General features: G+C 40.0%; 2 protein-coding genes across 3 annotated transcripts in view; one reads left to right on the top strand and one right to left on the bottom strand.

Annotated features, from left to right (window-relative positions):
* Nucleotides 1-2822: 2822 nt before the first annotated feature.
* On the bottom strand, nt 2823-22866 carry LOC103366934 (serine/threonine-protein kinase WNK4-like). Of its 2 annotated transcripts, XM_008294805.1 has the most exons (23): nt 22856-22866; nt 19746-19947; nt 18333-18752; nt 15469-15641; nt 13294-13514; nt 13016-13173; nt 12852-12940; nt 12047-12266; nt 11727-11969; nt 11201-11384; nt 10322-10509; nt 10162-10235; nt 9618-9753; nt 9391-9507; nt 9139-9294; nt 8880-8934; nt 8638-8748; nt 7301-7848; nt 6828-6876; nt 6033-6447; nt 4748-4953; nt 4576-4670; nt 2823-3464 (listed from the first exon to the last, which is right to left on the bottom strand). In XM_008294805.1, the coding sequence occupies exons 3-23, from the start codon at nt 18693-18695 to the stop codon at nt 3462-3464; spliced, it is 3804 nt and encodes a 1267-aa protein (XP_008293027.1). In that variant the 5' UTR covers nt 18696-18752; nt 19746-19947; nt 22856-22866; the 3' UTR covers nt 2823-3461. The 2 variants fall into 2 exon arrangements, with proteins under 2 accessions (XP_008293027.1, XP_008293026.1); XM_008294804.1 differs by lacking the exon at nt 22856-22866 and having other exon boundaries at nt 19746-19956.
* The window catches only part of LOC103366936 (leucine-rich repeat-containing protein 3B-like), a 2416-nt gene continuing 1207 nt past the window's right edge, over nt 22182-23390 (top strand). The window contains exons 1-4 of the mRNA XM_008294806.1: nt 22182-22430; nt 22502-22627; nt 22730-22894; nt 22966-23044. Of these exons, the coding sequence (XP_008293028.1) occupies nt 22182-22430; nt 22502-22627; nt 22730-22894; nt 22966-23044 (619 nt within the window). The remainder of the gene's footprint in view (nt 22431-22501; nt 22628-22729; nt 22895-22965; nt 23045-23390) is intronic.

Below are 23390 nucleotides of genomic sequence, written 5' to 3'. Positions count from 1 at the left end.
GGCGACCTTCTAGCTGTGAGGCAACAGTGCTAACCAACTGCGCCACCTTGCAGCCCCTGAAGTGACCCAAATCCGATTTTTTGTTTCTTTTGGGACCTGTATCAGATCTTTTCATGACAGCCTGAATAACACAGATCCATTTAATGATGAATAGCTGAATATTCAGCACGGTTGGTTGGACACTAGTACCCTGGGGGAGCGCTCTGACCGGGTGGAAGTGTCACACAGGCAGTACTTGGCTGCTGATGCTAGTTTAGGATAGCGGTCACAGTTCTGTTTCCGCCATCAGTGGTGACGGTGGGGGAGCTCCACTGTTACCATTTGTGTTTACTTCTCTAAACACTGAGCACGCTCACTGCGTGTGACATCATTGTGTCCTCTTCTGCGCATGCGGGACACTTTTGGGTCGTATGAAGTTCACACAGCAGATCACATACAAGTCGCATTTCATTGGAAATGTGAACGAACTCACAAAAAAATCGGATTTCACAAAAAAATCCGAATTGAGCATTAAGTCCTGCAGTCTGAACGTAGCCAATCTGTGGGATTGTTCAGTCAGATAATACGCCGTTATCCTTATTTGTGACATAAAATGTCATGTTGGAGTCAGAATCCAAGGCTGTCGGTATGTTAAGGCTATTTTTAATGGGTTCCGTTTGTTTTTCCTAAAAACCTGTCAGACAACAAGGTTTTCGGATTGTTAAGGGTCACGACTGTACTAGAAAGTGAGATCAGTGCAGTGAGGCCCAACCTTGGAGTCGGTTCCCTCCTAAAGGTCACCAGATACATGTGAAGGCTCACAATATGAAGCAACAGTGTTTTGACTCACAAACCCGTTGTAGTTTTTGGGCAGCTTTGGGGTAATTTTATCTCTTGTGGTCAAGACACGCTGAAATCTTCAGGCTGCCTTATAACAGCTTGCATGCTCCGAGAAGTTCTTGCAGTGGAAAACGACTTAATGCTGCAATTTCACTGATCAAATATTTTTATTCAAATAAAATCTTCCTGATCTGAAAAGTAGCTTCTTACTGTTGCTAAGATTAAAATGCACTTTCATTTGGGTCTTTTATTTGTAGTTCAACTCTTCTGATACTGCTTGTAGATTCTGGCTCTTGATTCTGGTCCTGTGATCTGCAGGTGGTCCAAGTTACTGCAACAGTAAAGTTCTGCTTTTACATGAATGCATGAGTCATAATAATCTCATGTAGGCAGCATAGCTACTGAAAGTCTGTGTTCTCTGTCACACCACAGAAATATGGAGATAAAACAAGATAAAACTGTTCATCCTGAAAGAAATTCTTGGGTCAGGTAATGGTCATGGAAATAAAACTACATGACATCCAATAGGAGACATTACTGAAAATGAAAACAAGCTGAAATAGGACCAGAATAGAAAAGTAAGGTGTAATACTGGCAATGATGCTGAGGTAGTAAAGTTATATCACACACAATAAAGAAATTAAATATGACACACTACAGGTACAGTGTTTTAATTTCAGTTGCATTATTTCTTTATCCGGTGATGTTTCAAAGAGTGTGTTAGTGTCATGTGCCTGCGACATTCTTGTGATCTGTCAGACGTTGTGGTTTGTACTTTAGTGTTCACTTCATTTACTGGAGTCCTGCAGTGCAATGAATACACGATACTTCACCACTGGAACTCAGCCGTGCTAATGAAAGTGAATCTGGCAGCATGATGGTGTTTTATCACTTTTATTCAACAGAAAAACTTCAAATTGAGGCAACTTTCAAAAACTCTGAAATCCTCAGAAAGTGAATCGATCTGAACACGTCACACATCAAATAATTTATCCATAAATCTGTTTAAATACAACACACTGCGACTCAAACTCCATCCAGAGACTCAGGTTCTTACAGACTGTGTAGCTGGTCTGTTCAGTTCTTTACTGAGTGTCTGAGACTCTATGAGCAGCTAAAGTCCAGATAAAGAACATGAGAATGTGTCGTATAGGGTCAGTAAAAATCTTTTCCGTCTGAGCAGAAATTCAGAAGTAAAAAATGATCTTAAAAGTTGTACGCTGACTGACGCTGATCAAGTTCTGGAACACAGATTTAAAAAGCTACTGAGGTTCTCAGTGAGATTCTTCTTTAAAGACACTGAAGGCTTCCATCAGTTTTTGCTGTTTTCGTCTCCGTCAGTGTTTCTAAAAGTTCTGTTGAAGAAACTGAATGTTAAAACTGCAGAAGCGACTGAAACGAAGCTCAGCGTTTTCTTCCTAAAGTGCTAAAACATCACGAAAATGTGAAAAAATCAGACTTCCTGTTCCAGCCAGCAGCAAACGTTCCCACAACATATGCTAGCAGTACCTACAAGTTCTGACGATGTTTCGGTGTTTTAATCCAATGTTCAAAGAACATTTTTTAGGCATCTATCATATCAAACAATGTTGCTACGAGGACTTTCAGCTGAAACATTTAGAGAACGTTGTCAGGAACACAGATGATATTCATTCAAAACATTATTAAAAAATGTTATTGCGGCCTGAGATGACAGAATGTGTTGTTTTTTCTTTATATAGAACAATTTAAAACATTCCTGTTCTATGATATATTAAAGGTGGAACGTTTAGCCTTATTGTTGTGGGAACACATTATAGAACATTCTTCTACAAAACAGTCCAGCAATGTTCTATGAAAACAAAGAAAGAATGTTCCAACATTTGGAAAGAGTTTTCCAGATACTATTGAGCCCTTCGATGACAGAATTTGTTTTTAACAGAATGTTCCGGTAATGTGATATATTAATGGTGGAACATTTTGCCTTCCAATTAAACAAACACATTATGGAAGGTTCTTTTTATAAAACATTTCTGTAATGATATTAAAGAAAGGATGTTCTCAGTGCAACATTTGGAAAACATTAAAAGGAACGTTCTTTTTAGACATTCCTGTACTGTGATGCATTACCAGAGCTGGAACATTCTTCCTGTAATGTTCTAAAGATGTTCTAAAGATGTCGTTGAAGGAACACATTAGAAAATCGAGAAAATGTTCCCACAATATTCCATGATAACAGAGAAACATTTCCAGATGTTATTGAGTCCTTAGATAACAGAACGTTCTTTATATGGAACGTTTTAATAAGGTTCCTGTGATGTGATATATACAAAGTAGAACAATTCACCTATTGTTGAAGGAACACAAAGAATCTATAAAACATTCCCACAATGTTCCATCATGTTCCATGACAGCAAAGGAAGAACACTCTCCATGTAACATCCAGTTTTGAAAACATTAGAGCATAACAGTCCAACAATGTTTTCGCCAAACATTTTTAGAGCGTCCTTATTATCCTGCCTTTGAGAGGAACGTTCTGGGAACCACGGGAAACCTTCCTGCTGAAAGCATCAGGAGAACTCGGCGGAACCTTCTCAGAGCGTTTCTGGAACAGAGACATTTCTACCGATGGTGAGTCCTCTGCATCTCCTTCAGCTCCTCTGTCACTGGAAGACAAAAGTAGAAGATCAGAAAACAGCCGACTGCATGTTATTCTGTCATGAATGTGAGGCTTTGATTAGATGATTCTGGAGCGTCGGGTTGGTTCTGATGTGAAACCAGAACTTTTACATAAATAAATCCATCCATCCATTATGTATACACCACTTAATTCTCACTAGGGTCATGGGGGGCTGGAGTCTATCCCAGCTGACTTAGAGCAAAGGCACGGGACACCCTGGACAGGTCACCAGTTTATCGCAGGGCCACATAAATAAATGACACTTGAAAATGAATCAGTTCTAACGGCTTCATTTCCGTCTGATGCGATCAAAAGCTCCAGAACAGAACTGCTATCACATGTTAAACTCAATGGTTCATTATTAAAACTCAGATTTCACCTGAATTTATTCACAGTTCATATTTGTGTTGTTAGAAATCTTGAGCAGCTTCGTGGTGTATAATTTAAACTAAATTTACTGATTTATTTTAATGCAAAAAGTCCTGATTTAATCTACACTATATCTCCAAAAGTATATGGACAGCTGAAGACTCTTACTGCCTGCATTAACATAGAATTAGCACCAAAGCATGTCTATATATTTTTGGCCATATAGTTTATCTATTTATGTATGGATCCTGTGCTTGCACAATTTTTCACTGTTATAGAAAAAACATTCTTTATTTCTTATTCTTTTTTTTTGACAAATGAACAGATGAGGCAGCAATAACATTTAATACTACAAAAACACAAACTTGGCTAACTTTTTGTTGTTGCTGTTTATTAGTTTAACTTTTCTTTTGGAAAGAAAAACTGGAGTTATGAGGTTTGTTTTTTGTGTACTAATCGATTTCTGTTTTTTTTGTTTTTCAAAAGAATAATGACAAATTTAATTGTGAGATGGATTGTATTGTAATGTTTTTTGGAGTCTGACACTTGAAAAAGTTGTTACATTTTTTGGTGCAGAAACAAGAAACAGATTTCGGTTGTTCTGTGCTGGATGACAGATGACCCACAGACTGTTCTGACTGAGATTTAACGCTGGTTTTCTTTCCCTGCCAGTGAACTCCAGGTTCTCATTCCTGTTCAGGGTTAAACACTGATCGTAGTGAACTCACCATGCAGCTGTGTCCTGGGACGAAGCTCACACCTTTCAATGCTCGGTCCTGAGACCCGCTGCTGCCGCCGCTCACCGAACTCTTCCTCATGATACCTGAAGCACACACACACAAACAGGTAAATAACCGCCGCCTGCTGAGTGTGTTTGCATGCTGCAGTGTGTCCTCCCACCTGCAGGGGACAGCAGCTCCAGTCTCTGCAGGCTGTTTTTGCGAGAGGGAGGGTAGTTCCCGGACACAGACATACGGCGCTGGCGATTGTTCAACATGGCTGCTGGTGGGACGATCCCAGGAGGCGGGACTTTACCCATCCTCTGATACAACTCCTCAATCTCTCGCTTCTGATTGACCTGCAGGTTCTGAACCTCCACCAGGTGTCTGCGAAGAGGAGGGTGGAGTCAGACCGGATTTCAAGAGAGCAGTGTTCGAAAATGTGATTTTCCACAGAGTGAATCCTATCTAGCAGACGATCCTATTATCAAATGTAGGTAAAAATGAGACCTTTCGTCTGCAATACTTTGCTCTGACCAACCACCTATAAAACATGTTAATATGAGCCTTGAAAGTTTACCTGAAATGCACTTTCGAAATATTTTTCTGATGAATGATCAGAAAGTGGAAAACACATCCAGAGTACCAATGCTTATTTCCATGACTCTTTGTCAAACTGCAGCAGTCTTGCCGTTCAAACTATGATGCATAATATTGATGCTCAAGTTTGGTTATAGAGAAAATGAACAAAAAACTGTTTTAGTGTTTAGATTATGAAACCTGGATGGATGTAAAACTGATGTGGTCGCTTTTTTTTTTTTAAACAGAACTCAAATGTGTTTTTCAGATGTGTCTATCTGCTGTACTGATGAAGTTATGAGGCTGAGAAATGATGGAAAAAGTCCAGTAAAAAGTGTGAAATTTTGAGCCACCTTTATGTACTTTAAGGACCTGTAACTCTGAAAATATTTAGGGCATGAAGGTAAAACTTTGTGTCATGAAATATGCTAAAGTTACTGTAGGTACAGAATCAGCTGATTCTGAGGTCTGAGGGTATTTTTCATGGACTTAGTCTCAAGCAAAGAACAAGCTGATTCATCAGATTCTGGAAATAAGTGATTCAGTGTTTGATGCAGTGAAACAGCGCCACCTGCTGTCCAAACCTGCTGCATCTGTAGTATGAAACACACTCATCTGCTTTTACTGCTTCTTGTGGTTTGAACGGTGAAACCAAGAACATGAAGCCTTTAATTTATGTTAAAATGTTCTGTAGAATTTTTGATTCGTGCTTCACAAAAATTCTAAATTTTCAAAGAAAAATTATTCTCTGAAAGAGCTTTTTTAAGCTTTTTCATTTTAAGCTTCTGAAATGAATAGATAAAACTGGACAGTGTGACCTTGAACCTATGCAGATGTGTACACCTGTTGTAAAACACCTGTGGACATCTCACTGATCCACCTATCACCTTTCACGAAGCTCATGTAGCTCCTCCCACATCTCCTCGCCGTCTGATTCATCGGAGCTGTAGGTGGCAGAGCGGCTCCACGATTGGCTGAGAGACGGCCCCTCCCTCAGAGTGACGCTCAGCCGCGGTCCCTCCCTCCTCCTGTCCTCCCCCTCCTCCTGAGCGTTGTCAGGGTAACCCAGAGGACGACCAGTCGTGTGGACCGTCACTGTGCTCACGCTGCTCTCTGATTCGCTCTGCTCCTCCGTACTGTTTTCTGTGCTGCTCTCTGATTCCCTCTTCATAGTGGGAGGTGGCGAGTGGGATGTGGGCGTGGCCTGATTCAAGGGGCGGGGCTCCTGATGATGGACAGCAGTAGCTTCTTTAGATGGCGTCACCTGGAAGCGACCCACAGTGACGACTGGAGGTTTCTTCACTGAAAAGAAGGAAGCGGATAATTCAATGAACAAGCTGTTGGATCAAAACAGACAACAGCTGCTTTAGAGAGAAAGTTTTTGTGAAGCTTAGTGTTAAGAACACTTCAGAACATCAACCTCTATCGAGAAGAACAAAAGTTTGTTGCTGTTCAGAACAAAATTTCCAGATGAAAGTTTGCTACAGAACATGAAAAGAAGCCTGATGAATGTTGGGAGAACATTCTTCGGTCAGATGAGACCAAGATAAATTTGTTTGGCTCAGATGTATTCCAGCATGTTTGCTGTGAACCTGACCAGGACCACCACAGTGAATACATGGTCCTGATAGTGAAGCAGTATGATGATAGAGCCAGTGTGTGACTGACAAGGTGTGTCTTACCTTCATGTATGGGGGACAGTTGTGGTGATGGGGAGACAGGTGGGGACACCTGGACAAGAGGAAACACTTACATTTACCCTGATGTGCTACTTGTTTATGCTTCCATCTGAATAATCAACATTCATACAGTCAAACTAAGAACAGAGAAAACACATTACAGTAGCGCTATAAAATTACATATTAAATCAGCATTAAAATATATTCAGGTCTACGGAAACCAGAACACCCCGATCCCCTACCTGACATTAGAAACCATCCTTTTCTAATCTTCTACCCAACAATAATAACCAGGTTTTTCTAATCTTCTACTCAACTACAGAAACCAGGTTCCTCTAATGTTGTGCCTGTTCTAGCTTCAAGAATGGTGTCAGTCAAGTAAACACACTGAAAACTCATAAGTTGCTCCTGAACCCACCACCTGTTCTCAGGTGAACCTTTGCAGGTAACTGAACTTGTCCTTGCTCGTTCCTTACCTGAGGCATGGCTGGAGTCCGGCCGGGCAACGCCCCCTGCTGGCTACCTGGGCCGGAGCCTGTTGGAGGTGGTAGGGAGCTGTGGGGTGGTTGGGGTGTGAAGGCAGTGGATGGGGAGGGGTTATTTGCAGGAGGGAGCAAAGGACCAGTAGATGGAGATGATGGAGGGGAGAGGCCCTGGGGGGAGAACACTGGTGGCAGGGGCTGCGGGTGAAAGCCCTGGTTGGCAGCCCCAGTTTGGGGCATGAGGGACTGGGCCACGGTCATGGCCAATGAGAGCACATTGGCCAGAGAGAAGAGAGGCTGGTCAGAGGGGGGCCACTGAGGGGAAGGAGCTGGTGGTGAGGGGGACATGGTGGTGGAGAGGGAGGGGTTACTGTGAACACGGGGCAGATTGGGGGTGGGGCTTAGTGTGGGTAAGGACGGGGTGTAGGTGGAGTAGGGGGGTGGGGGGATGTGATACTGGGGACCAGGAGAAAGGTGAGAGGGAGAAGGAGCTTGGGGGTGGGGGTAATGGATCGGGTAGGGAGGAGGCTGATACGAGGAAGCTGTGGACAGAGGGTTTAATAAGTCATGGTAAAACACAACTCAATCAAAAAAGAAAGAAAGAAAGAAAATCCACTTATTTCAATGATTCCTCTTGTTCACCTTTAAAATGCATTTACTCAAAATGTTTTATTTATGGTTTTGATTCATCTCTTAGTGTCCAGGGACCTGGTCTATAAAATGAGTTTACTAAATAAGCCTGGCATATTTCAGTTACCCTGACTTATTGTAAGATTATTTTGGTTCCATTAAGCAAATTCATACCAACTGCTAACCTGGGGCCTTTTCCATGAAGCACACTAAGGATAGTTGAGACTAAAATCTAACACCTAACTTGAATGAGCCTAGCCAATCAGTCGGGATTCCTTAAATTTAAAGAAAGAAAAAGAGGGATTAACCAAATGTTTAAGTTCCTTTAAATCTAGATAAATTTATTAGAAACTTCAGAGGACCCGAGGAACCCCACATTATTGATGGCAGAAAACATAAGCTTTTAATAAATGGCAAAGCTCCTGTAAATTTAGCTAATGTTTAACGGAAAGTTCAGGGTCCCATGAAGATTCCCCGAGTAATCTCACAGGTTACTGAAGATCAAGAGGACTTATCTAAATGGTAGAGGTCCTTTACGTCTTTCAAGGTTTAATGTAAATTTCAAAGGACCCAGGATGCTTCCCTGAGGAACCACACGAATTACTGATGGCATACAATGGGAGAATTTACTGAACTTCATCATTTGAAAAAAGGGATTGTTTATATCTGTTCATGAATAAATAGATTATGTTCTCACGTACCTGATGAGGTGTGGAAAGACTGCGACCTCAGCGGCCTGACAGTGGGTGAGGCCTCTGAATTGATGAGGAAGTCAACTCCCTTCAAGGCGGCAGGGTCAGCATTGTCAATATCTGATGGGAATCAATCAACGAACAAATGTCCAGGTGATGTGACGTGTGTTGGTAAGTAAATGCAGGAGTCAGATAAATTTACATCCACATCAGAACCATCGAGGTCTGCAATAAAATTTGTTTTTCCTTACCAGGTAATGAGGACGAAGACAGAGTTCTGGAGAGGACCGCTGCTGACAGGTTGGACTGCAAAAATGTAAATCACAAGAAGAACGAAAGTTTTAAATCAGTAAAAAAAACAAAACAAATTATGATGAAAAAAGATTAATAATTAGGTTTTGATTTCTTTAAATGTGTGTAAATGTTTATGTCGGCATAAGGTGAAATATAAGGTTCAGACTGTTTCTGTGTTTTACAGGCAATATGGTGAATCAGATGCACTCCTGGTACCTGGGAGTCAGGTGCTGTGGATGTGGTCAGGTGAGACAACCTGTCGGTGTTGGCTGGCTGCTGCCGATGCATCATTGACTCTGCACTCTCTATGATGTCATACATGCGGATGATGAATCCTTCACGCTCAGATGGAAGGATGAAGTCTCTGTGGATCTGAGCCGAGAAATTGCAAGATAAACTGTGTACTCAGCTGAACTGGAGCTAAAACACCTGTCCAGTACTGCGCTCTGATTGGTTATTGGTCCTCACCATCACTGATGCAATGTCCTCTGGATTGTCTCCGTCCAGGTCGAACTTAAACGTCACCATCTTGCTGTCGTGAGTCTGCAGCTGACACTCCACCACTCGGTCAACCATGTCGGACACCTGGACAAACACGCAGCATTAACGCTCAGCACTGCGATACAGGTGAAGTTACAGGTGAAGTCACAGGTGAAGTAACAGACGAGGTGACAGGTGACGTGACAATGACTCACCCCGATGATCCTCAAACGAGCCTTTGCCCTCCTCCTGAACTGTTTGGCAGCCTCTCTTTTAGCTGCCTTCTGGATGCTCTTATCTGATTGGCCGTCGGTGCCGTCACTCAGACCTGAGGTTACGTCTGAGGCATAACTGCAAACAGACGTAAACACACGACAGTTAAATGTGACGCATCCAACCTGAACCCTCTGAACTACCGGCAGTTGCTGGGGGTTGTTTTCTCTTGTGTCATTTTTCACTGCAATATAAAGGCCTGCACCTCTATGGAAATAGAAGACCAAGAAGCAACAATCCATTACTTATTACAAAAATCTTTTTTTTTTTTTTTTTTTTTTTATTGCAGTGGAAAATGAACCACAGTGAGAAAAAATAAGGTTCAGAAAACATCCAACAACGAGTTCAGAAGTCAAAGAAAGTGAAGATACTTTTGAAAAATGAGGACATTTTGTCCCCACCAGAGTTTGGTTTGTTAAACTGGCCTCAAACCAAAGTTTCGTGTGATAAAAATGTTACTTTATTGAGTTTGTCAATGTGTGTTACCTTTCGACAGGTGAGGAGAAACCACAGACTGACTCCAGTGGCGGTCGCTCTGCGTTGTTGGTAACAGCGATGCTCTGCAGACAAACACAACATACTAATAAAACTAAAAATCATTTTATATTTCAGTCCAAAAATCTAAAATGTGATGAACGTGATTAACCTTTGGGAAACGCAGCACCGGAAGGGGCGGGGCTTTGGGTTTGACCCGAGCCACAAGGGGAGGAGCCTCAGGTCGAGGCATTTCCTGAACCACTGGAACAGTGGCGGGGCTTGGGACAGGAGGAGGCGGGGCTTCAATTTTCTCCAGGACACCTGAAGAACTGAAGGAGATGTCCATCTCACAATCAGCTGCCACGGAAACAAGGACAATGATTTATTTATTTATATTGATGTTTAAATATTTTAAAATACATACTGTTAAAAAAAATACTTAAAATGCCTTTAAAAAATAAAACATTAATGTAAATTGAATTATTTAAAAACATATATTGCTAATAAGTAATCACAAATATACCAAAATAAGTAACATATATTGTAAATTGAAATATTCTAAAAATAATTTTAAAAGACATTAATGATGCACAATATAAATTAAAATATTTAAAATACATATTATCAAAAAAAAATAATCATAATGTCACAAATAAAAACATTAAAAATATAACAATAATATTACATGTAAATTTAAATATTGCAAAAATATGAATAGATAATCACAAACATATTTTTAAAAATAGTTTAAAACAACAATGTAAAATGTAATTTACAATATCTTAAAATACAATAAATAAACAATATATACATATCAAAAATAAGTAAAATACTAAATGAATATTACAAATTTTAAATCAAAATATTTCAAAATATACACTACTATTTACATATAATCTAACTTTATGAAATAATCCCTAATATTAACATTATATTAAAAATAAAATACATAAAAATAAAACATTCACCTAAAAATGTAAATTAAAATAAAACACATAATAAAATCTTTAATAATAAAGTATGTAAATACAGATTGAAAGGTGCTTACAGGCAGCGGAGGAGACTGAGGCGAGTTTAGTGGTTTTGTCATCGTCTTCGTCTCTGTCTGTCCTGCTGGAGATGCTGCTGATCCCAGAATCCACCTGGCTGCTGCTCGACGACACCACCGATGATGTCATGGCCACCGTGGGTGGGGCTTGAATCCAGGTGGAGGCCAAAGCAGCAGCTGTGTCCTGTTAACAGTCAGTGTGTTTGTAATCGGCTGCTCGCGTCTTTTTCTGATCAATTAAATTACAATAAATAACCTATCAATCGATATGTTCAACGATGAAGTAAAAAAAAATTAACCCTTTTTTTGTTTAAGAAAAAATTTTAAAGATCCAATGTTTATACATGAAGCATCAAAAAAATGTTTAACAAACAAACATCCAACTAACAAATTCTGAAAAAAACAAACATCAAGAAATCAAACATCCAAAATAAGACAAAGCAAAAGTGGCGGCACAATTTATAACATTTGCAAAGCAGATCTCAGTCTTCCTGCTCTGTTTCCATGACAACAGCTTCAAACGCACCTGATTGGTTACTTTCCCAGCAGCAGGTGTGTTTGTGGAAGCTGCAGATCTCTGATTGGACAGCTCAGCTAACTGGGGGGCGGGGCCAGGTTCTTCTTTGATTGCAGATTCCTTCTGGTGGCTGAGAGCTTCCTCTAGCAGGCCACGCTGTTTCTCCCGCTGACGTTTTATGGCTGTCACTCGGTGTCGGATCGCCTTGGCAACTAGCTTGTAGTCGGCCTCGGACAGGAAGCCCAGAACCACCTGAGACACAGAGAGACACAGGTGAGACAGACTACCAGGTGGTGGCGCTGTCAGGATGGTGGCGGCGCTGCAGGTACCATCTCCTGTGCCACCTCCTCGGGGACGTCTTTGTACAGCTCGAACAGGATCTCGATGGCGTCGTGGTCTTTGTATTTGCCGTGAAGCTTCTTGTCACCATCCATCCGAAGCCAAAGCTTCAGCGCCGCCTTCAAGCCGTCATCATTCTCGGCAAGCTCCACGTGGACGCCGAGCGTCTCCTGGAAGAACCGGTGATCCAGCAAGTCCTGAACCGTGAACCTGCAGACGAATTAAAAAACCAGCTGACCGCTGAGGCTGGACTGTCCCACTGCTTTTACATAGAGTGAACTAAGATGTTGTGAAGCATTTAGGACCTCAAATGAGTGTGAGGTATTCTGGACTGGGCATTGGGGAACTGAAATACTCTGTAAACCTTGGGGACTATAACGCATATGTAATGTTCAGAAATGGTTGTTGTCGTCGTTTGTTTCCGATATGAAATGAATGCAGAGTGTTAAGGAGCTGAAGTGTGCAATGGGCATGTTGAAACAAAAATGAGAGCAGGACCTCTGGGAACTGTAATGTGCTGCTGTAGACTCTGGATTCTCCTGCTGTCAGTACAGCATAGTGTGTAGGGGTTTGGGCAAATTAGACTAAATATGTGACATTCAGGAACCTAAAACTGTCTTTTGCTTTTGGGAACTAAAGTTTCATGGTGTGTTCAGAATACAAAATGAGCACAGTGTGTTTGGAACCTGATATGTGTGTGGTGTATTTAGAAACTGCATTTGGGAACAATGTAGTGCATCAGACTAGATGCTGGATTTTCCCGCTGCCATTACAGACAGTGAACTAACCACAAACCTCTCGCTGCTGTTGGTTCGGATGCATCCCTCGATAATCTCCTTCAGCTCCGGGACTTTGACTTTAAAAATACTGTCCGGTTTGATTCCCTGAGAGATAAACAGATTGTCAGAGGTGTGGACGAGAACAGGAAGTAGGTGGTGCTGAGGTGGGCGTGGCCTTACGTTGGTGACCTTGCGGTAGATCTGGGCGGCATTCTGACACTCAGAGTACGGATACTCGGACGTCGCCATCTCCAGGATGCACATACCGAAGGCGTAAACGTCCACGGCCTCATCGTACTTCTCCTCGTACATCTCTGGAGCCATGAACTCTGGAGTCCCTGAACGCACCACCAATCACAACATGATTCAACAGCAGCTGCGGCTAACCTCCTTTACTTTCACAAATTAAGTTTACGAAGGACCACATGCTGTTTAAATATGAACCTGCCTCCTCTTACCGATGACGCTCTTGGCGAAGGATGCCCTCTTGAGTGTGGCGAGGCCCAGGTCGCCAATTTTAACGGAGGCGGTGGGTCCGGTAATGAAGATGTTGTCACATTTCAGGTCTCGGTGCAGGATGGGGGGGGATCGCGAGTGCAGGAACTGAAGCCCCTTAAGAATCTGGAAACTCCAACGCTGCAGCAGCTTCAGCTTCATCTGACGGAACCTGCGCAGGTACCTGGACGGGTTCAAGAAGTTCGCTCAGGTGAGGTCTGACAGTCAGTGGCTGTTTGGGAACTAACATGTTGTGGAGAATCTGGGACGTAAAATGAGGGCAGCGTGTTTGGGAACTAAAATGTGTGTCGGACATTTAGAACCAAAATAAACAGGCAATGCTAAGAAGTTAAAATATTGTTGAGTGCCAAAGTGGGCCAAAAACATTTACTAGTTTTAGAGAAAAATGGGGTCAAAGTTTTGTGTTGCTAAACAAAAATCAAATCATCAAATCAAAAATCACATTTTCTATTTTTTGAGAAAAAAACTGTTTCAAGTTTTGTCTTGCTAAACAGCACAGAAGAGTTAACATGGGTCATCATAAGGACCTAGAGATACTTTTGAGGACCACTGGGTAGAAGCAGATGCTTGGTGGTGGTTAATCACGTTTTTATTGTATCTTACCGTACCTACAAGTTGAGTTTTCACAGGGCTTGAGGTTGCGCTGTCCACCATTTTGAATTGCAAACACATCCAAAGACCTGCACCCGCGATATAAAGGTCAGCAACTCCTGTGACTTGGCCCAGTTTGGCACTAAATTTTCATGCCAAAACCATTATGGACCAAACTTGAAAGTCACATTGTGATGTTACTAGTGGGTCGTTGTTGGACCACTTTGTCACGAACTAGTAGACCAAAAATACTTATCGAAAAAACATAAAACCACCAGCTTTTAAGGAATCTAAAAGGGCATGGGAAAATGAATGAGAGTTCAGCTTTTTGGAGCTAAACTGTACAGATTTAGGGAAGTAAAAAAAAAACAAGTGATATTCCAAAACGTAAACATGTGTAGTGTTTGGGAACTAAAATGAGCACGGAATGTTCAGAAACTAAAATGTCATGGAGTGATTGGAATTTGAAAGGAGAGTGGGTCATTTAGAAACTTAAACATGCAGTGGACATTTGGGAACGTTTGGCAACTTAAAAGGGGGGCACAGTGTTAATGAAGAAGATGTTTCAGAACAAAAATGAGTGAGTAGCTTTTTAGAACTAAACTGTCCAAGTGCATTTAGACTTGAAATGAACAAAGCTATGAGCGAACTAAAGTGTTAAAGGGGTACTCAAAAATTAAATGAAAGCGGGATAATCAGGAACTAAACTGTTTGCTGGGTATTAAGAAAGAAAATTATTGTGGATATTTACTAACCTAAAATCAATGTGGTGTTCAGGACATAAAATGATGTGGAGTGTTTGGGAACTAAAATGAGCACTGCAAATTTAGAAAACTAATAATCTAAACACCACACCTCCTAAAGTTTAAAAAAGTATGCAGATGTTAGAAAAAAGGCTTAAAGATTGATAGAAAAGACTGTCTCACAAAATGGAATGTGAACCAGAAGTGGCGACCACCATAGATATGCATAATGAAAGCTAGATGTCTTAAGGCGACGTTTCAAGCGGGATTGCCCTTCGGTCATCTTGATACGGGGCAGCTCTGTGGCGGAACCTGTGGTACGTGAAGGAAGGTGAGTGATCTGCACAAGCGTAAATACTCTTATCTAATCTTGACGGATTTACAAACGGTTTGGTTTCTTACAAACGCTATTAACGTGGCTACAATTCAAATTACAAAAATACAAATAAAATAAAAAAATGATTAAAATACAAATTGTTGCTGGCCGTGACAGTGTAACATAATTATCCATAAGTTCAGTGTTATAACTATACCTCTGATGTTTATAACAAACCAAACCGTTTGAAAATCGGTAGAAAATTGAGCAAGTTATGGTTGTTTAAAAAGTACATGCACCACTACAACACAATGTTATAGGTGAGCGAGCTGACCGTACCAAGATGGCCGCCAGTGTGGCCGTGCGATTCCATTGGCCGACAGCGCGGCTGAGACATCTAGCCTTTATGATACATATCTGTGATGACCACTCATAGCAGAATTTTCCAGTTCTGGTTCTGGACTCACGTCTTCAGGGTTCCAGATGTCATCAGCTCGGTCACCAGAATGGTGCATTTATATCCCTTCAGCGTCGACTTCCAGGAGTCGAAGAACCGAACGATGTTTGGATGCTGCAGAGCTTTGAGCATCTCGACCTCCTCGCTGAAGCGCTGGCGCTCAGCTTTGGTCAGGCGGTGGGTCTGATCGACACATGAAGAGAAGAACACATGAACATCCACTAATTAACAAATCACTAATTGGTGCACTGATGAGTTTGTCTGTTACGGAACACTCCACTGAGCCCTCCATTAATTAAGAGAAACCAGACTGTTGAAAAAAATTGTGAAGAAAAATTCGCCTAAACTGTTACCACTCAAGGATTTCAAAACAAAAGCTCGGTCTTTCACATTAAAAGCATGAAAATAGGACAGTGTTTTTGAGGTCAGAGCTGCCGACCAATCAGAGTGAAGCACAGGTGAGTGTTTTATGTAAACACACGACCTAAGCTAAGCACAGAGTCGACCTTTGACCTCCACACTGTGTGTGTGTGTGTGTGTGTGTGCGCGCGCGCACGCATGTGTGTGTGTGAGACAGAGATAAAGTGTGAACAGTGACTCAGCACTTTGTTGGACAGTATCTGATTGGACAGAAGGCTGCTGGTGATAACACACACACACACACACACACACACACACACACACACGCAGAGTTGTTGGTCTGTTGTGTTTACGGCCTTTAAGGTGATTTAAAGGTCAATAGATTAAAAGAGAAAACAGACACACAATGAGACACAAACCGATGAAAAACAGAAGCAAAACAAACACTAATAAATGCACAATGACCACAAAGACACACAAAATCTACAGAAAGAGAGTAAAACTGAATTAAAAACACATAAAATGAACACAAACAGAAGCAAATCAACCACAAAGACGCACAAAACAACCACACAAAAGTGTGGCCAACAGACAACCATAAAGACACAAAACCAGAGACACAAAATGAACACAAAGTGGTGCCAAATCAAGTACTAACTAGACACAGAAATGGTTTGCAATGATGCCATAGAAGAAGTATTTTAGTTCCACCGAGTCATTTTGACGAGAAACGAACTGATAATTGATTAATTTTTTAAGAACAAAGGATTCATCCAGAATAAAATCATGCTTAGCTGCAGCTCTGACCTCATGCTGTTACCTGGAAACCAAAGAAACCCAATAAACATGAAGAACCTGTAAAGAACCACATAATGAAGAACTACGCTCTAAATAAAGGGCTGCGTTAGCTGGTGATGGAGCTTTGAAGGCCCATTTAAGAACCTTTATTTTTCTGCAACATGCACATTGTTAGTGTCTGACTCAGACTTAAACCTGACAAACCGACTGATCTAATAGCAGAAGATAGTTTCTAATCGATCGGTCAGATTGATCAGATATCAGATGATAATCAGTTTGTAGTTCCATTGATCAGAAAGAATCAGTTTTGACCCACAAGAGCAATACTCAGTGCCTTCACACTGTGTGTTAAATATTTACTTAGCCTCTTTAACTTCCTCATTGTGAACCAATCAGAGCTCTCAGTCGGCCTCAGGAGCCAATAAAACCATAAAATCTGTCCTGTGATAGATAAGACTCAGAGAAAACATCCAGGAAATAATCACAGAATTCTACACGTGTCTTTGTGTAAATGTTGCCTTAGAAAAACATTTAGTTCATAGTTAATAAACTAAAATCATTTGAATAAAAGAATCAACAAAAAACCCTAATTGAAAAAAAAAATGTATAAAATTATTATTTCTTACTATAATATTTTATTGTCTTGCAAAAGAGCAATATGTTTATTAATTACCTATAAATTTATACACAATAATACCAAATATAAATTATTTATATCTGAATAAAATTTGTTTTGTTTTTCAGCAGTTAAAACCTCCATAAACAATATACTGCTTAAAAATATAAATAATAATTTCAAACAAAAAAATAATAAAGTCGCTGAAATAAAATGTAAACAAAAAGTAGTTATACTAAAATACTTAAAAAAAAAAAAACAAATAAGAGAACAAGTATTACCTTTCAGTGGTCCACTGACAATAATTTTAAAAATATTGCAAATATAAATTTTTTTTTTAAATAACATGGATGATGTACAATATACACCAACAAATTTTTTATTTTACGTTTTATAAATAATTATCAATGGGGGAAAAAGTACTAAATATGTAAATGGTAAAATTACAAAATTAAATTTTAGAAAATACATTGTACATTAACAAATAAAATTCAACTGAATCAAAATCTGTAAAATAATATTTTAAAAAAGCTGTATAAATAATAATTTTAAATAGAATACAAATAAATAAGTAGATTAAACAAAATTTAATAATAAATAATTTCAATAAAAACTATTTGTACATTTGCATACCATAATTACTATAAAAAAATATTATTTCTAATATCTTTCAGAAACAATCGATTTAACGATACGTCGAAACTTTAATTTTTGTTTCACTGCAAAGACCTGTAACCATGGTAACAGTAAAGATGGAGGCCCCTGTAACCATGGTAACTGTACATAATAAAGATGGCAATGGCATCAAAATGCTCAGCAAATCTTAAAAGTAAAAACTAAGGATTACCACAACTTAGCAGTTAGCGGTTAGGGGTTAGTAATTAGCAGTTAGAACTTAACAGTGAACAGTTATCAATTAACGGTTAGCATTTCGTTATGAGAACTTAGCACTTATCAATTACCAATTAGCAGTTAGCAGTCAACAGTTCATTGTTAGAAGTTGGCAGTCACCAGTTAGTTAGCTGTTAGACATCCATGGGAACAGACACCCATTATACATTGTTTGTGTTGTGTGTGTGTTGTGTGTGTGTGTTGTGTACCTGCAGCTCACACCAGGCCACCTCCAGTGTGTTCTCGGTGTCTAGTCCTTTGTAAACTGTCTTGAAGGATCCTCGTCCGATCTCGATGTTGAACTTCAGGAATCGTCCATCCGGCGACGAAGCTACCGCCTGCGTTTCCTTTTCGTCTCGCTCCGCCTCCTCCTGTTGCCATGGTAACACCTCCCGAGCAGAGTCTGACAGCGTGGCGCCAGTCTCCTCGCCCGAGTCCGAGCTGGTGTCCCGGCTAGTTGCAGTCGTCATGGCAACCGCCTCCTCTTCTTCTTCGTCTTCGTCTTCTTCTTCTTCTTCTTCTTCTTCTTCAGGTGTTTTTCTGGCGCCATCTTCGTGGGTCCTGGGCAGCATCACCCCCCACCACAAGCTGTGATGTCAGAGCGGGTGGGGCTGTGGGCGGAGCTTTATCTAGTTAAATGAGGACAAAAGCAGTTTTACAGCTGATTTACTTTGTTTTATTTCAAGTGATTTAACTGATTTGAGGACCTGACCGAGGAGTGGGAAGTCCTGCCCATTGACACCATCAACAAGCTTGTGGACATTACGCCACGATGTCTTAACGTATTGATCCGTGTCAGGGGCGGTCATGCTTAACATTAGTGACTGAGTGACATTTGATAGATTAATACTGGACATTCTAATGCATGAAAATCTCCTCAAATATGTGTTTCCTGTGATATGACCAAGGTTGAAAAATGCAAACAAAAATCTATTTGTTCAATACCCCCAATTTAGTTAAAGCCTGAATACACAGTATGTTGTGATATCAATAAAGTTTTAAAAAGATACACACTTTGTCTATCAATCACGTTGTCACAATCATTTCATGAGAAGAGGTAAAAAATATCTATATATATATAAAAAAAAAAAAAAAATATATATATATATATATATATATATATATATTTCCAACTTTATGGGCTACAGTGTATATCATCATTATTAAGTCATTTCAGCTTAACTTATTTTGTGTTATACTGACTAAATTGTATCATTTACTTCACTTAATATATTATATTTTCATGTTATTTTATTTATTTTAAAATTAGCTCATATTATATTATATTATATTATATTACAAAACTGAATCATATCATCAAACTAACTTATAAAATGTCATTTTGTTTATATTAGTTTTTTTCTTACTTAGATTCGATTTAATTACAAACCTACATTAAATTATTAACTTAGATGAACTTATTTTAACTTATATCATACTATGTTTATAACACAATTCAAACATGCTATTTTATAGTACAAAACTATATTATTAACTAACTTGTATTGATTATCAGGTGAGTTTCTCCTGCATTACATAACATGATATTATCTTGTGTGACCCTAAGACAACAGAGTGTATCTGTAGGTGTGTTGTTTTGTGTTGTGTTGTGTTGTACTTACTGTTTGTTACTGAGGTTGAACGGAAAAACTGGAACCAGTAAAACCAGAACAGAAACCAGCAACCTGCAGCAGTTTTAAACTTTAAACTGCTGCCAGTTAGTCAGTCCTGCTTCTTCTTCTTGTTCTTTTTCTTCTTCTTCTTCTTCTTCTTCTGCTTCTTTTTTCTTTTCTTTTTCTTCTTCGTCTCTCCGAGTCATCTCCGCTCGGGGTGCACTCACTGCAGAGCTCTATCAGCTGAGAACAGGCGGCACGAGCTGCAGGAAGCCCCGCCCACCGCGCACCTCTCACCTGCCTGATAGTGACACGAGCCCAGCTGCTGCTCCGTAGTGACTGTATGACGTCACCGAAATAATAATAATATTAATAAATCATTAATAACGATAAGAGTAATAATATTAATAACTTGCATTTTGTTTTTGAGGTTTTTTCTGCCCTTAGTTTTACCTGCCAGGCTGCTGCTCTCTGATTGGTGGAGGCTTTGTCCCTGCAGGGGGAAACTTTTTTAATTGAAAACATTAATTTTAAGTCCTAAAAAAACCCAAAGGTTTTCATTTAAATGGACATTAATCAAATAAATATGTAGTAGTTTTCATCATTTCACTGTTCTAAATAAGTGTGATCTTTTATTACACTGACTTTTAATTTACTTTTAGTACATCATTTTTATTATAACGTATTATATCTATTATTCTGTGTTTATTTTTGTATTGTTGTAACATAGTAAAATTGTTAAAAAGCAATTATTTAATAATAATTATTGTAATATAATATATTATTATGTGTACTGATTCCAATTACGAAGCCTTGAACAAGTCCAGTATCTGTTATTTTCATCATGACCAATTAAAAAAATAAATTCTTTTATTTCAGGGGATCATTTATTGTTTTTATTTCTATTGTTTGTCAAGTTGTATGTTTTTGGTTCATAACAATTATTATTATTGTTGTTATTGTTGTTGTTATGTCATGTGATGTCATTTCCACCGGAGGGCTCTACTCTGATCACATGATCCAAAAGGATCAAACTTTATTAATCCAGAAGTCTTGATCACATGATGTCACAGTTTATCTGATCATTAGCACCAATAACTTCAAATGTCCTTAAAAAAATATTAATATATAATTCACTGTAAATTCGTTTCATTTGTCCCTAATCCAACTGAACTGCTGAAGTCCTGCAAACAGAACACTGTGACTCATATGTGTGTTTGTTTGTTTGTTTATTTATTTGTTTGTTGGAGGGTGTGCCACACACTCATCTGTTCCTCCTCCTTCGTCTGTCAGACAGCTGCTGCTGCTGCTGCTGCTGCTGCTGCTGCTTCATCTTCTTCTTCTCTGTAAAGGACCAACAACATGTGAGTACAAATCCTCTCTTCTTTTGTTTGTTTTTGTTTATTGTTGTGTTTATTTTTGTTTTGTTGCTGCTGTACCTCTTTGGCTCTGTTTGTCTGATTGTTTAGTTTTAGAGTCGTTGTTGTGTTTCAAAGCTGTAAACAGTCGATATCTGAAAGTAACAACAGAACAAACAATTTAAAAACAAGTGATTATTTCAAAATTGTGTAAATGACAGAAATGAATGAAAAGTAAAAGTCGTTCAGTGTTTTAATGGTGAAGCTTTCTCTTCATGTTGTGCAGCTGTGACCGATTTAAACTTTTTTCTTTCATCTCCTGGTTTTAATCCCTGTAGTAGGATTATTGTGATTCTTCTTCTCTCTTAATCCGTTCTTCCTCTTCTTTGTCTTTATCCCTTTGTTTCGTCTTCTTATCCTCCCCCTCCTCTCTATAATCTCTTCCCTTCTGTTCCCTGCTGCTGCTGCTTTAGGTTAATTTTATTATAGTTAGTTTGACATAATTATAATAAATCAAAAATAAATGATAATAAAACATCATGATTTGTCCTCTTGTGGCCAGAATTACTCTATTACCAGTTTACATTTACACATTAGCAGCCTTTTATTATAGACATGACCTTGGTTAAACTAAGTGTTGATTCAGTGTTTTGTCCTCAGGAAATGAAACCATCAATCAATCTGATTGGCTCCATCAGTAATCTCAGTTCAGGTCCTGCTTTGTGTCAGTGAGGTTTGATAACAAACCGATTGTGTGTCAATCTGGTTTCATTTTCTGTTTAAGAAATTTAGACTTTTATTAAATTAGCTTTAAGGTTTGATCATTTATGTTTCAGAGTGAATAAACAATTTGTATTTATATTATTGATTATACTTGTACATTAGTTTTCCTGTAGCTTTTCTGATTTTACTGGCTAACAGAATATTCTGTGTTGTATTGTTGCCCAGCAGGGACAATAATCAGCTGGGCTGAAGCAGATACTGCCTCATTCCTTGTTCACCTGTTTTTCCACAGACAGGCTCCGCCTCCTCACTGGTCAGTTTAAAAATGGCCACCTAAAGCTTACCATGTGACACAATGAACATCATGTCCCACACTGAGAGTCTGCCGCCACCTTCTTCTTCTGTGGTGGATGCTTCACCACAGTGGAGGCTCCTCCTCCTCCTCCTTCTTCTTCTGATCCTTCCCTTACCTGCCCTGGTGATGACATCATCACCGCGGACCGTGGCCCTGTGGCGCCGCGGCAACAAGGTGTCCACCATCAACGTCTGCCACTGGTCTGAGATGGCGGACGGAGCTCTGACGGTGCGTTGCAGCGGACTCAGACTGACACAGGTGAGTTTACCTCGTTAGTTTTCAAACAGCCTGTTAAAACTGCACCTGCTCAGGTGTGTTTGTGTCCTCAGGTACCTGTCGGCCTGACCAATCGCACCACTCGTCTGTTTCTCAATAAGAACTTGATCAATTCTCTGCCAGCCAATTCGTTCTCTGACCTCTTCCTGCTTGATGAGCTTGATTTGTCACATAACCAGGTACACACACCTTCCCACACCTGTCAACAGCTGTCCACACCTGTCCACAGATGTGGAAGGTGACGCTGGTTCGTCCCCTCACTGTGCTCTGTCTCCTCTCAGCTCTCTTTCCTGGAAGTCGGTTGTTTCAATGGTTTGGCGTCCTCTCTTCGGTTCCTGGACCTGTCATCCAATCGACTGTCTACGTTGGACCCGGCAGTGTTTGACGGGCTGCAAGTAATCGCTAACCTCACACACAACCTGTGGCACTGTGACTGCAGGATGCAGGTGAGCTCCACCTGTCCAGGTGCAGCAATGTGTTCACACACAGTGTGTTAACACCGTTCTGTTGTGTCCAGCTGTCGATGCCTCAGTTGGATATGGACTCCACTTCACTGGCCGAAGTCGTCTGTCAGACCTCCGACCTCCCAAACCTCGGTATGTTTACTGCCAGCACACATGATATGACATGACTTGACATATCATGACAGAATGTGACACATCACGACTCATCATGACATGACGTATTGTAGCGTATTGTGGCTTAAAGAATCTTGACTGGATGTGCTGTGAGTTGGTGTGACATATCGTGACATGTCATGATGTGATTTGATGTAGTATGACTTGACATGGTGTGATAGGTTTGTGTTCCATGTTGTTACCGTGTATGTGCTTGTGTTGTTGTTGTTGTTGTGTGTGTGTCACCCTGTGCGTGCTTGTGTTGTTGTTGTTGTTGTGTGTGTGTGTGTGTGTGTGTGTGTGTGTGTGTGTGTGTGTGTGTGTG

The sequence above is a fragment of the Stegastes partitus genome, unplaced genomic scaffold, assembly GCF_000690725.1.
Source record: "Stegastes partitus isolate 25-593 unplaced genomic scaffold, Stegastes_partitus-1.0.2 Scaffold996, whole genome shotgun sequence".
NCBI classification, from domain to species: Eukaryota; Metazoa; Chordata; class Actinopteri; family Pomacentridae; genus Stegastes; species Stegastes partitus.
The sequence above is the reverse complement of the archived record's forward strand: the minus strand, read 5'-3'. Positions and strand labels throughout refer to the sequence as shown.